The sequence below is a fragment of the Haliotis rubra genome, unplaced genomic scaffold, assembly GCF_003918875.1.
Source record: "Haliotis rubra isolate DU_JTF1 unplaced genomic scaffold, ASM391887v1 Scf73, whole genome shotgun sequence".
Classification (NCBI taxonomy): Eukaryota; Metazoa; Mollusca; class Gastropoda; order Lepetellida; family Haliotidae; genus Haliotis; species Haliotis rubra.
In genome coordinates, this window is record NW_025767446.1 from 2,661,325 (window position 1) to 2,673,974 (window position 12,650).

The following is a 12,650-nucleotide window of genomic DNA, read 5'->3' on the forward strand; positions in this document are numbered from 1 at the left end:
GTTTGATTTCCCGTCTCCTTCAAGACCAAAGAATTGACACACATTATCTATTACACACACATGTTCAGTCATCTTTGATTGGCTGGCTGGAATAGTTTAAGAAGTTGGTTAAATAATCAAGCCTGCTACAGACAATCCAATGATTGACGTCACGAGCATTGATCTATGCAACTGGGATACCATGAACATCAACCAGGTCAGCGAGTCTGACCCTAATACCGTTGGTCACCACCTACAAGTATGGGTTGCTGAAGACCAATTCTAACCCAGATCTTCACAAGTTGGACAAAATGTCTGTCCTAAAGAATTTTGTGGGACATAAATTACAAGAGTATTGTTTACAGTTGACATATGAGGCAGATGGTAGCTTAGTGGTTAGAACGTTTGCTCATCATGCCAGGAGGCCGAGACTCAATTCCCCACTTGGTGTGAAGCCTATTTCTGGTGTCCCCAGCCGTGATGTTGCTGGAATATTGCTAAAGCGGCGTAAAACCTCACTCACTCTAGTTGACATCTCCAGTTCTGGTAGGCATGTACGTAATAATGTTACTACTACTGAAAATGACTTTCATGTGTAAGATAGTGATGCAATAAATCACAAACAACAATTAAAAAGGACGGTTTATTATGCCCATAATCCGTCACTTGTATACAATATCCTTAAACAGCAGTCCCCTGTAAAATATGAATATTAAACACTAGAAAATAAAGGCTGCAATATAAGTTTCGATCTATGTTCAGGGTGGTTTCTGTGCATGAGTTCACTTTGATCGGGATGTTGGACGGGTTGTGTAATATGGTAAATAAGGTAACATGAGTAGCAAAATATCATTCAATCAGTATTTATCATCCAAAACGTGTTCCACAGTAGATATAAAATGTATAATTCTCCTAGGAGAATCGTTTTGACATCAGTATTTATCATGCAAAACTGTGTTCCACAGTATGACAGATGCACTGCAAATCTAATGGCAGACTGTGTTCAGAGATGTACATTTTCATTAGGCGTTGATAAAAGTAAAATATCCTCGGCAAGCTTCGGATATTTGTTACTTTATCAACTCGTGGTGATATATTTGATATCAAAAGACACTCGGGTGAGATTCTCTATGTATTCCTGTGTAGCACAGTAAAAACATCACATGCTTCATACCTCAAATACTGGCATGGCCTATACTGAATGGAACCTGCAATGGAGTTCATATTGGAATGTAAGTATCTTGTACTTCAAACAAAATTAGCATTCATTTTTCACAACAACCAAAACAATAATGAGACACACAAAATTAGTTTTATGTTAACTTTGGCTTGACCAAAAAACAATTTGGCACAAACTCACACAGGTTCTTGTATTTTGCATGGATAATAATTACATATGATTCACCAAAAAATCAATTCATCAATTCAAAAATCTCTCAATATCACAGTCAATGTATATATTAAAAATAATATTAAAAAGTATATAAAAATAATAGTTAACAAATATAAAAACTATTGATGGTATCAAAACAATTGTCTTCGTAAGTAAAGCTTTCATTAAAATAAGAAATTAGTCAAGGCAAGATGCATTATTTCAAATCCTCAACAAAAGGAAATTCCCCCAAAATGGAACAAAACGTGCTGACATTCTCACACTGATGGCCCATGTCAAGCAAATGTCATGTAAATGTAGACCACAACTGGTTCTCGTTTGAGTGAGTGCGTATGATTTTATCCCCATTATAGCAATCTTCCGCAATATCACGGCGGGGGACACCAGAAGTGGGCTTCACACATTGTACCCATGTGGGGAATCGAACCCAGGTCTTTGGTGTGACGAGCCCACACTGTAACCACTAGGCTACCCAAAGACTTCAGTTTTCTTTTGATGTTGTTGCATGTGCGCACATCACAACAATCTATAAATATTATCACAAGGCATCAATCTTGCTTCTGTTGCCATGGTATCCAGTCTCACTTCTGTTGCCGTGGTATCCAGTCTCACTTCTGTTGCCGTGGTATCCAGTCTCACTTCTGTTGCCGTGGTATCCAGTCTCACTTCTGTTGCCGTGGTATCCAGTCTCACTTCTGCTACCGTGGTATCCAGTCTCACTTCTGCTGCCTTGGTATCCAGTCTCACTTCTGTTGCCATGGTATCCAGTCTCACTTCTGTTGCCGTGGTATCCAGTCTCACTTCTGTTGCCTTGGTATCCAGTCTCACTTCTGCTGCCTTGGTATCCAGTCTCACTTCTGTTGCCATGGTATCCAGTCTTACTTCTTCTGTGGTTATAGGTATCCTTTCTGATTTCTGTTGCCGTGGTATCCAGTCTCACTTCTGTTGCCGTGGTATCCAGTCTCACTTCTGCTACCGTGGTATCCAGTCTCACTTCTGCTGCCTTGGTATCCAGTCTCACTTCTGTTGCCATGGTATCCAGTCTCACTTCTGTTGCCGTGGTATCCAGTCTCACTTCTGTTGCCTTGGTATCCAGTCTCACTTCTGCTGCCTTGGTATCCAGTCTCACTTCTGTTGCCATGGTATCCAGTCTTACTTCTTCTGTGGTTATAGGTATCCTTTCTGATTTCTGTTGCCATGGTATCAAGTCTCACTTCTTCTGCGGTGGTATCCAGTCTCACTTCTGCTGTCTTTCCTTCTGTCACTTCATTTCTTTCTTCAGGCTCATCAGGTGTTAACTGCAGCACTGACTCATTAACTGACAGATCAACAAGTTCATTTTTGGAATGCCCTTTAGGTAACGGGAAGTCAAATATAATCGGGGCCTGGACTGGACGATACCCCTTGGTACACATTGCTGCATTGATGAACACTGTTTGTCCGTCTGTGTACATTCCATACCCTACAAAGGAGAATAGTACACAACATTTTTCAGCCTGACTTGAGGAATCACATGTCTTTTGTTTGTGTACAATACAGTTTTAACATTTTGCCTCGGAACTAACAGAAAGACTGACATGAAATTGGGATCATGCTGTAACTATTTTGGGGCAAGTCTTTATACCCAAGATCCCCGACAAACAAGAAGATATGGTGATCAATATCCCCCACCACTGTGTTCTGTTCCTATTTGGTTCCTATTTTTAACTCCATCACTACATTCATGTCCTGAAAACACATACCACACTTGGTTGCCCTATCTATAAAGGTTAGTGTTGAATTCTGTTCCCATTGGGGATAACATGCACTCAGTCAAGAAAAAGCATGACAAGGGCTACAACTCGTGAAGAATCGTAACACGGTTTCCGTATTTGAACTCCACCACTACATTCATGTCCAGCCGTACTTTCAAGTTTATGCCCAGTCATACCTTCATGTATATGCCCAGTCATACCTTCATGTATATGCCCAGTAATACCTTCATGTATATGCCCAGTCATACCTTCATGTATATGCCCAGTAATACCTTCATGTATATGCCCAGTCATACCTTCATGTATATGCCCAGTCATACCTTCATGTATATGCCCAGTCATACCTTCATGTATATGTCCAGTCATACCTTCATGTATATGCCCAGTAATACCTTCATGTATATGCCCAGTCATACCTTCATGTATATGCCCAGTCATACCTTCATGTATATGCCCAGTCATACCTTCATGTATATGTCCAGTCATACCTTCATGTATATGCCAGTCATACCTTTATGTATATGCCCAGTCATACCTTCATGTATATGCCCATATACGTGGTACTTTGGCCGCACTCGGTTCCGCACAGTATTGAGCAGTTCAACACAGCCAACGTTGCGTCCATTGTCAAGTGTATCTCCATACCCTGCAGATAGAGAGCGTACTACTGCAAGTAAACTAAATATACACTGCCAAAGTTTCTTCAGTGATGGGAAAAAATAGCACAATGAGTTGGATATTTACAGTTTTAGTCAGTATGTCAGCTACATCTTGGCATATGAGCTTAATTGGTTGCAGCTTCAAGAAAGTAAACTTGTAACTTTCCTTTTTGGTTTAAAGCATGAGCATAAACACTTGGACCTTGGATCATGATTTTGGTTAATTCAAACCCATGATCTGCAGATTCTGGCATGACAAAGGGGCTTAACTCTGTGCAGCAAATTGCAGCACTTTGCCCACCTGTGCCAATGCACTTGAGTACACAAACATCTGGGAATGTTTACTTTTACAGAAGTCCTTCGTTGATGAATGAACCCATTCACCACTCAGGGCTCAATGTAAGGAAAAGAGACCTGCATGCACCAGGTGCAATATTAGGTATTAACCTTGTTGCACCAGACAAAAACAGGTAACACCTGCTGCTCAATATAAAATACAATATTGATGATTTTAAACATCATTATAACAAAATTATTCTGGATCTGATAGTATCATTATATATTAGGCCAGACCAATTTTATTTCTTGTTTTATGGATTTCTGTCCTCAGAAAACCTTAAGGCAGGAGGGAAAAAAATAATAATAAAAATAAAAATCACCAGTCAAAGTAATATTCCTTTTAAATACTAAATGTATTATATTTTTGGCAATTTATGAAGTGTATGAGGAGCAAAAAAACATCTAAAAACATTTTCTCGCACATTTACATTTTTGGCCAATAAAAATATTAAAATGTTACTTTTTGAACGGGGAAAATTAATTTTTATTATTTCTTATTCTTGGAAAAATACGTCCAATTCAGTTCCTAAGCATTGCTTTCCAGCTGAAGTGTGTGTTCTTTGAACAGCGAAAAAAACACACATGCACAGGGTGCAAGCTGATAAAAATATGAAAGTGCATTTTGCAGTATTAGGTTGCACCAGTGCAAGTTCAAAACGCTTAAATAGAGCACTGCTCTGTATGAAGAGTTTAGATCTTTTCCACTGGCAGCTTTAACAAATGCACATTCTACAAACCAATCCATTCTGCTTTATTTACAAGCAAGGATAAAACAAACTGCTCTAATGATATGCATACATGCTATACATTTCTCCACTCATCTGGATGGTGGGGTAGCCTAGTGGTTAAAGCGTTCGCTCATCACGCCAAAGACCGGGTTCGATTCCCCACGTGGGTACAATATGTGAAGCTGATTTCTGGTGTCTCCCGTCGTGATATTGCTGGAATATTTCTAAAAGCGGCGTAAAACTAGACTCACTCACTCACTCACTCTACTCACCTACAGGTGGTCCATGTGTCATTAGAATGTCGGTATCCTCAGGAATGAGGTTCCAGCGCCGTAGTAGAGGCATGCCACGTTGCAGAGTGAAGGCATCGCTATGACACACAGGAACCCTGGGATCAAACAAACAACATTCATTTCAGTCATCTTTATCATGTCTATTATCTGCAAAGGGGAGGTAATGTAATACTAGAAGCTGGAAGAGACAAGCTAACCAATACAGCCATTTACAGGCACAGACATGAACCAGCAGAATAATATTCTTAAAAAGATCAAATCCTTTCCACATCTGCAGAGACAGAGCAGAGCTGAAGGCCTGGGTTCAATTCCCACATGGGTACAAAGTGTGAAGCCCATTTCTGGTGTCCCCGCCATGATATTGCTGGAATATTGCTAAAAACCATACTCACTCACTAACTTCAGCGTGATGAACGGATGCTTTAACCATAAGGCTACCCGACCACCCCCATACAGATTACAGCAAACAGTGGCAAGTATTCTGGCGGTATCTCACCATGGTGCACCATATATCTTGATTCCATACACTTCCACCATGGCATCCTGGAGGTAGGTGAAGTTGCTCAGCAGGTCACGACTCTTCTGGAGGGTTTCCTGGGAATTCATGACTGATTCCCCCCCCAAAAGATGTGTGCTTCCACATTGCGTCCAGACAGCTGTCATGGTTACCAGCAATCAGAAGCTTCACCTTGTGGGGAAGAGATCCTGAAACAAACAAGTGTGAGTGAGTGAGTTTAGTTCTACGCCGCTGTTAGCAGCTTCACACATATTGTGCCCATGTAGGGCATAGAACTCGGGTCTTCAGCGTGACGAGCAAACGCCTTAATCACTAGGCTAGCCCACCGCCACGAAACAAACAAGACAGTCACTGACATAACTCATAATGTTCTACCATAAGCATCTATCGATGCAACTGGGATATGACAAGGTGTCAATCAAGTCAGCAAATCTGATTCTGATAGTCCTAACAAGCTTGGTTGCTGAAGATCAATTCTAACCTGGATCTTCGAAGGTAATATACAAAGTATGCTAAAAATATCTGCTGCAGTTCAAATATTACTTTACATTCCGTATTTTTAACATATATATATTGTCACAATAACCACTCAGTTGCCCATTAATGTTTGGAAATGATGTTCCTGTACACAGTTTTCCATTTCTCCAGCAAACTGTTCTGCAAGACTTTGGTGTACAAAACCTGAGAATAACGCAGCCTGATAACAGTAAATCTCCTCACATCTATGATGTACCACAATATAATTACAGTAACTCAACGTGTTAACATTTGTGTACCACTGTTCTTCCTCTCAAATCAATTCCATTTCGAAGGTGTCCCTGGCTGAAAACATGTTACCTTGACCAATCCGTGTCATCCTATTAGCTGAAAGTTTTCTTTTTATTAAGTGCTAAGGTGATATATCTCAGATACGTTTAACACTGACACCAGTGTATGACATAAGCCAAAACCCCAGCCAGACATCAGGGCTGGTAACTTCAAAATGTTACCAGTCCAAAATGGATTTAACCAGACCAGATACCAATATATGACTCAGATGTATATAACATCTAATTTTTTACCAGACCATCGGGCTGGCTAGCTGTAAATCTAGACCGTCCGTCTGAAATCTAACCAGTCTTGGGCGGTCGGGCTGGCCTTATTTCATACACTGCTGACACACACTGTCCATCTTAGACCACTTTGCAGAGTGAGCGCAAGACTAACACTCAGGGTCTGAAAATATACTCATGGAAACAAATAAGGGAACACATAAAAGTATAAGTGTTCCTTTATTCTTTGTTGGTTTCTTTGTGTTTGTGTTTAACGCCACACACATCAATTTTCCAACTATATGGTGACGGTCTGTAAATAATCGAGTCTGGACCAGACAATCCAGTGATCAACAGCATGAACATCAATCTACACAACTGGGATACAATGACATGTGTCAACCACGTCAGCGAGTCTGATCACCCGATACAGTTTAACTGTTAGTGACCTCTTACGACAAGCATGGGTTACTGAAGACCAATTCTAACCCGGATCTTCACAGGTAACTGAAAAGGAACCCAAGTGTTGAGGAAGTCAAGTGTCTGAACCTGAGGAAAATCTAGACTTGCTTCAACTTACGAGGGCTGTTAAGAGGCATCAAACTATTGATGGATTGCAATTGTTGAGTCTCCGATAGCAATTAATCAATGGTAGAAATGAAAAACTATCGATGCATTGATAATATGTGTGACCGTTGATAATATAGTAATTGACTTCCGTTGATAAACGTGCAGTGCAAAATACAGAAGTACCAGATTTGTTCACTTTGATTTAGAGCTATCCGCCCATGTTACCTCTTAAACAAACATGACGGCAAACACGGCATGCGACACGGAGTTTGAAATTGTGAATAACAATATGTTTATGTTTTAACTTTACTTGATCTTGCTTTCAAGTTTCTTGTCGGTTATTAAGAGACTGAAACTACTTCATCTTGTATTTATTTCATATAAACTATACGTTCATTTGGGAAATGACTTCAAATGAGACAATTCAAGGAGAAAAAACAATTGCAATAGTATTGCAATAGTTGGTCGAAATATACTATCGCTATCGCAATAGCTTGTTGCAATAGACTATCGCTATCGCAATAGTTGATTCCCCATCAGTAGTCACCCTAAACTTACCATAATGTTGGTTGAACGAGTACACTTCACCCATGCTGCCATCCATGGTGAAGTCTCCAACATGCAACAACACATCGCCAGGCGGGATCACGGAAGACAGGTCAGTGTTTCTCTCCTCATGTCTCATGTGAGTGTCACCAATACAAACAAACCGAACACAGTCTTTCCTGATCGGAGGGTACGGAAACAGGGGCTTCCACTTTTCAACTCTGTACACAGTTCTGAGCTGTTTCCAAAGTCTTGTTGGTGTGAGTGTCAATGGATGGACCTGTATTGTGCTGGATGTTGTCTTGTGTGTCGCGACCTCATTTTTATCGCATTCTGGCATAAAAATCATCTCCTTGATTTTTTTTATCATGCTGACAGATCACTGAAAAGATTTGTGCATTTACAGTCTGCTTCCTGGATAACAACATCAATTCTCATTTCCCAAAAGTTTTGCACAACACCAAGTATGTTTATTGCTGCATTTTTGTTGTGGTAGAAAAATATTTTAGCTGATATATCAGTTGTGGCTGAAATAGTGAGTGTGTGAGTGAGTTTTGCGCTGCACTCAGCAATATTCCAGCTATATGACGGCGGTCTGTAAATAATAAAGTAGCGCCATTAAGTCTGGACCAGACAATCCAGTGATCAACAGCATGAGCATCGATCTGCGCAATTGGGAACCGATGACATGTGTCAACCAAGCCAGTGAGCCTGACCACCCGATCCCGTTTATAGCCTCTTACGACAAGCATGGGTTACTGAAGGTACATTCTAACCTGGACCTTCATGGGTCTGTGGCTGTATAATAACAGGTCAAATTGAAGTAAGAAATCATATAGAGTTTTCAGTGTTAATTTTACATGCATTAGAAGCCCGGGTTTAGCTGTATTATGCGGTGTATGAATGTTGAGTGCGTGTGTATGCATTCATCAATTCGGTTTGGTTGCAGAAGGCTATCCATCTACCAAATCTGGTGAGCTGAGTTGTGGAATTTTGTCTGTCTTAGTCCTATAAAAGGTGATCCAAGATTTTTGTACATTGTTCCATTAGAGATTATTTAAGTCTTGTAATGTTTATACAGTGCATGTTGCACTCAAAGGAAAATTAGATGTACTTTTGTTACCAGTATTCTGTGATATCACATAAAAGCTGACAGTTTTAGTGAAACAATTAATGAATTCAAATCAGACCTTAGAAGTCCAACTTCTTCACACTTTCTGATTAAAGCAGTTCCTTTAAGCTTATCTATAATACATTTGTAAAATACGATTATATGAATGGAATTATTCAATATGTCACAAGGTTTTGTAACTCGAGTGATTTTCCTTTACCTCCTAGCTGACAATTATCTATTTTATCAAATCTTATCAATAATAATTAAAGTCCTGACTCAAGAATTGTTTTCATTAACATTTGTAGATATAATCATATAGGCTTGGTTTCCACCAAACCATGAGAAACCACTTTTTGTAATAAGAATACTCTTCTAAGGATTTTTTTTTATTAACAGTCCTTTATTTGGACACTTGTGGGACAGATTCATAAATGTAAAAATATTGTATGGGTGCTTCATACAATTGTAAATTTGGAAATATTACATGAATACATATTTCTGCCCTGTGATAAATATGATATTAAAATCGCCTCAATACGCTGTGAATTATTACTTAATAAACATTAAGAGATAAACAATTCTCAGATTCACCACAAGGCCTACCTGGATATTCTGTTTTCCTTCCGTGTTTACAACCTCTTTACTGATCAGAGACCGGTCTATATGGTTTCTGATATGATGTTGTGCAACTGACAAACTTCGAAATTACTTTGGTTGGTTAAAGTCGTCCCCCTTGATGAACCCTGGCTTGTGTCATATTCCTCGGACAGGTATGCTGACAATATAAGTGTATTGTAACGATGTGGTTGGAATGACAAGCCGGAAACAGAATTAGCCCGATGTCTATTAATAGCAACGCCTCATACAAAGGGGCGCAACTCTGGAAATCTAGAAGCCGGAAAAGATTTTCAAGATGTTTTAGTTAGAGCTACCACACCAACAAACGAGGATATCCTCAGGCTACAACGTGGTTTGCTTCACTTTCGATTTCCAGTGAGAGTTTCTGACTGGGGTGACTGACTTGCAGCAGCGACCATATAATAGTCTAATATATGGTCTCTGCTTGCAGCATGCAAGGATCCTCCTTACGGGCATATTCCGCGGGAAAGTTCCCATGTCAGTGACGTAATAGTGCAGTCTACGTCATGTGCGGTGTGAGGTAGAATCAGCGCGTCACTTGAATGTCAAACTGCGAACTGTCAACATGTCGGATGACTGGAATGGGATATCGACGATGTATGAGTTGGTTCCGAAAGGTTATGATTTACTGGGAATTTAGGTTGTAACATTTTCAAAACGTGTTTGGGCCTACCTTTAGAATACAGCACCACAAACTTTAAAAATACGTCATAATACCCTTTTACGTAATGTAATGTGATTTTGTTCGAAAGCACGATCTCGAAACAATTCCCTATGACGCCTGCATGGCAACACGGTTGTCTGGCTCAGCGAGTGCGTATAAGTTGTGGTGCTGTATTCTAAAGGTGCTCCGTTTTAATCTGTAATGGCGGCGATATAAAGTTGATATGGATGTGTACACTGATGTGTTTTTGTTGACATATTCCATCAGTGTATCTACACTTGTGTCCAGTATTGTAGCACGTGCAATGTAAAGAACTGTGAATGTTGCAGGAGCCTTTTTCACAGATACTGAGGCATCATCCACGACATTCGACAAACCGGAACATCAGCTTGAACAGCAGACGACAAGCCAAATACTAGTAAACTTGAAGCTATCAGCGTGATATACTATATTATATCGACTCTTATCTTACCTCACACATAAATGTCGCTTTCTGATTGTCTGAGCGCTCTTCTATTATTTTCAATGTACCCCGCTTACAAGCGAGTAACATTTCAATGTACCCCGCAACTCATTTGGTACTTTGTGGTATTAAATCACGATCATGATGTGCGGAAATTACCGATGTTTTGCGAATGCAAATTGACGGAAGGGAAATAACTCTAAATCTGTTTTTCCTGTCAGCAAAATCTAGCGATGGCTACAAAAAAAATTGTACCCGTGCTTCAAACAATTCAAAATTAACATTAAGGTGTTCGGTAAGATAATATGTTGTTCACTGGTACCTCGGGGCCCATGGGTTGATGTACCCTCGATGTTTGTTTATGTTTATGTTCTCTGAGCCCGGGTACATCAACCCATGGCCCCCTCGTGACCAGTGAACAACTTATAATATCAGACCTGTACAGAAACATGAACTGACACAGAACTCGGACATTATATACGTCTTTATTAGACAAGAATGCATTCCTCCATGTACACTTGTTAACCGCAGTTTTGATAACTTTATTAGGCTAATTTCTTGTACAACATAAACACATTCATTTGTCTTGGACGCCTCCTCTGTCATATGAAGAAAGTAAGAAGCAAATCTGATATTACAATGTTTTATTCATTATATGCACAGTACTAATGTACAATATGATGTTACCAACGTGTCTGTATTTTGTGTTATGGGCCTATGTCCTAGAATTACAGAAATAAATCTCTCTGTCTGTCAATAGTGTAGGAGCCAACCATGACAATCAGTGACCACGCCCCTCTTATTGCTAATTTTGCTGTATCTGATGACAGGTGTTCTCAAACTAAGATTATAACTTCGTCAATCTTCTACTGGCTTTCTAATGACCTCACAAAAGAGCAACGCGAAATAATAGATGAGCGCAGAGATAAAGGACTGACTGCCTATTTCAAGGATGGACAACTCACAAGTCCGAAAGATGATGCCTCTACAGAACCAGACACCAAATCCCTGTCTCGACAGTACCCTCTCTAATAGGACATTCGTTAAGGCTTTTAGGCGTGGTCAACGTGTGAATAGTATGAGCTTGTTTGGCCAACGTTGTTGACACCAGCTGTGACCAGCATCGGATTTCTCAACACAAAGCGTTCGTAAAACATCACAAAAGGAGCTTGGCCCGCCTGTAATCAACTACATATCATCAACTGATCAATGAAGTTTCGGAAACTACCCAAAATGAATCTTTATGTGAGAACTCCTTTACTTTCGCCGACGTCCCTTGAATTGGCCTTCAACAGAAACCCACGCTTTTCGTAATGGGTGGCTAACGGGATCGGGTGGTCAAGCTCGCTGATTTGGTTGTCACATGTCATCGTATCCCAACGGCGTAGATTGATGGTCATGATGTCAATCACTGGGTTGTCTGGTCCAGACTCGTTTTATTCACAGACCGCCGTCATATAGCCGAAATATTGCCGAGTCCGGCAATAACCCCCCAAAGACCTTTGCGAACACATGAATCAGCTAGAGTTATCGGACTTGAAGTTGTCGTTCTCTAAAGCTAAACACATATCGGAGTAATCTGAAAATAATTCAAAATTTCTGTGAAAAGGTGGAGAAGCATCTAATCCCAAGAGAACTTCAGCTGATATTGTTGATAACATCTGGTATAACCATTTACTTCACTGAACAGGAAACGGAATTGTTACACATTGATATAAAAAATGCTATGAAAAAGCGATGTGGATAAACAAATACTATAGAATCTCCTTTTAGGAAAGACGAAATCCGAAATACTATAAAACGAATGAAAATAGTAAATCACATGCCGTTGACAATATCTTAGCATGAATGATACAACAAATTGGGGAATTTCGTAAGGCCAATTCTTCTTGTTTTAATAATTAATATATGACAATCTTTTCAATAGTGGCACCTCCCCAGATTATTAATAATTAATATAT

The 12,650-nt window shown here is 39.8% G+C and overlaps 1 protein-coding gene across 1 annotated transcript; it reads right to left on the minus strand.

Moving 5' to 3' along the window:
• Nucleotides 1–1,274: 1,274 nt before the first annotated feature.
• Nucleotides 1,275–9,765, minus strand: LOC124259583 (UPF0046 protein C25E10.12-like). Its single transcript, XM_046693738.1, is given in 8 exon segments — nt 1,275–2,209; nt 2,349–2,834; nt 3,662–3,772; nt 5,125–5,240; nt 5,642–5,764; nt 5,766–5,850; nt 7,822–8,191; nt 9,527–9,765. Coding segments are annotated over 7 exon segments (1,578 nt in total). The 5' UTR covers nt 8,180–8,191; nt 9,527–9,765; the 3' UTR covers nt 1,275–1,910.
• Nucleotides 9,766–12,650: the final 2,885 nt, after the last annotated feature.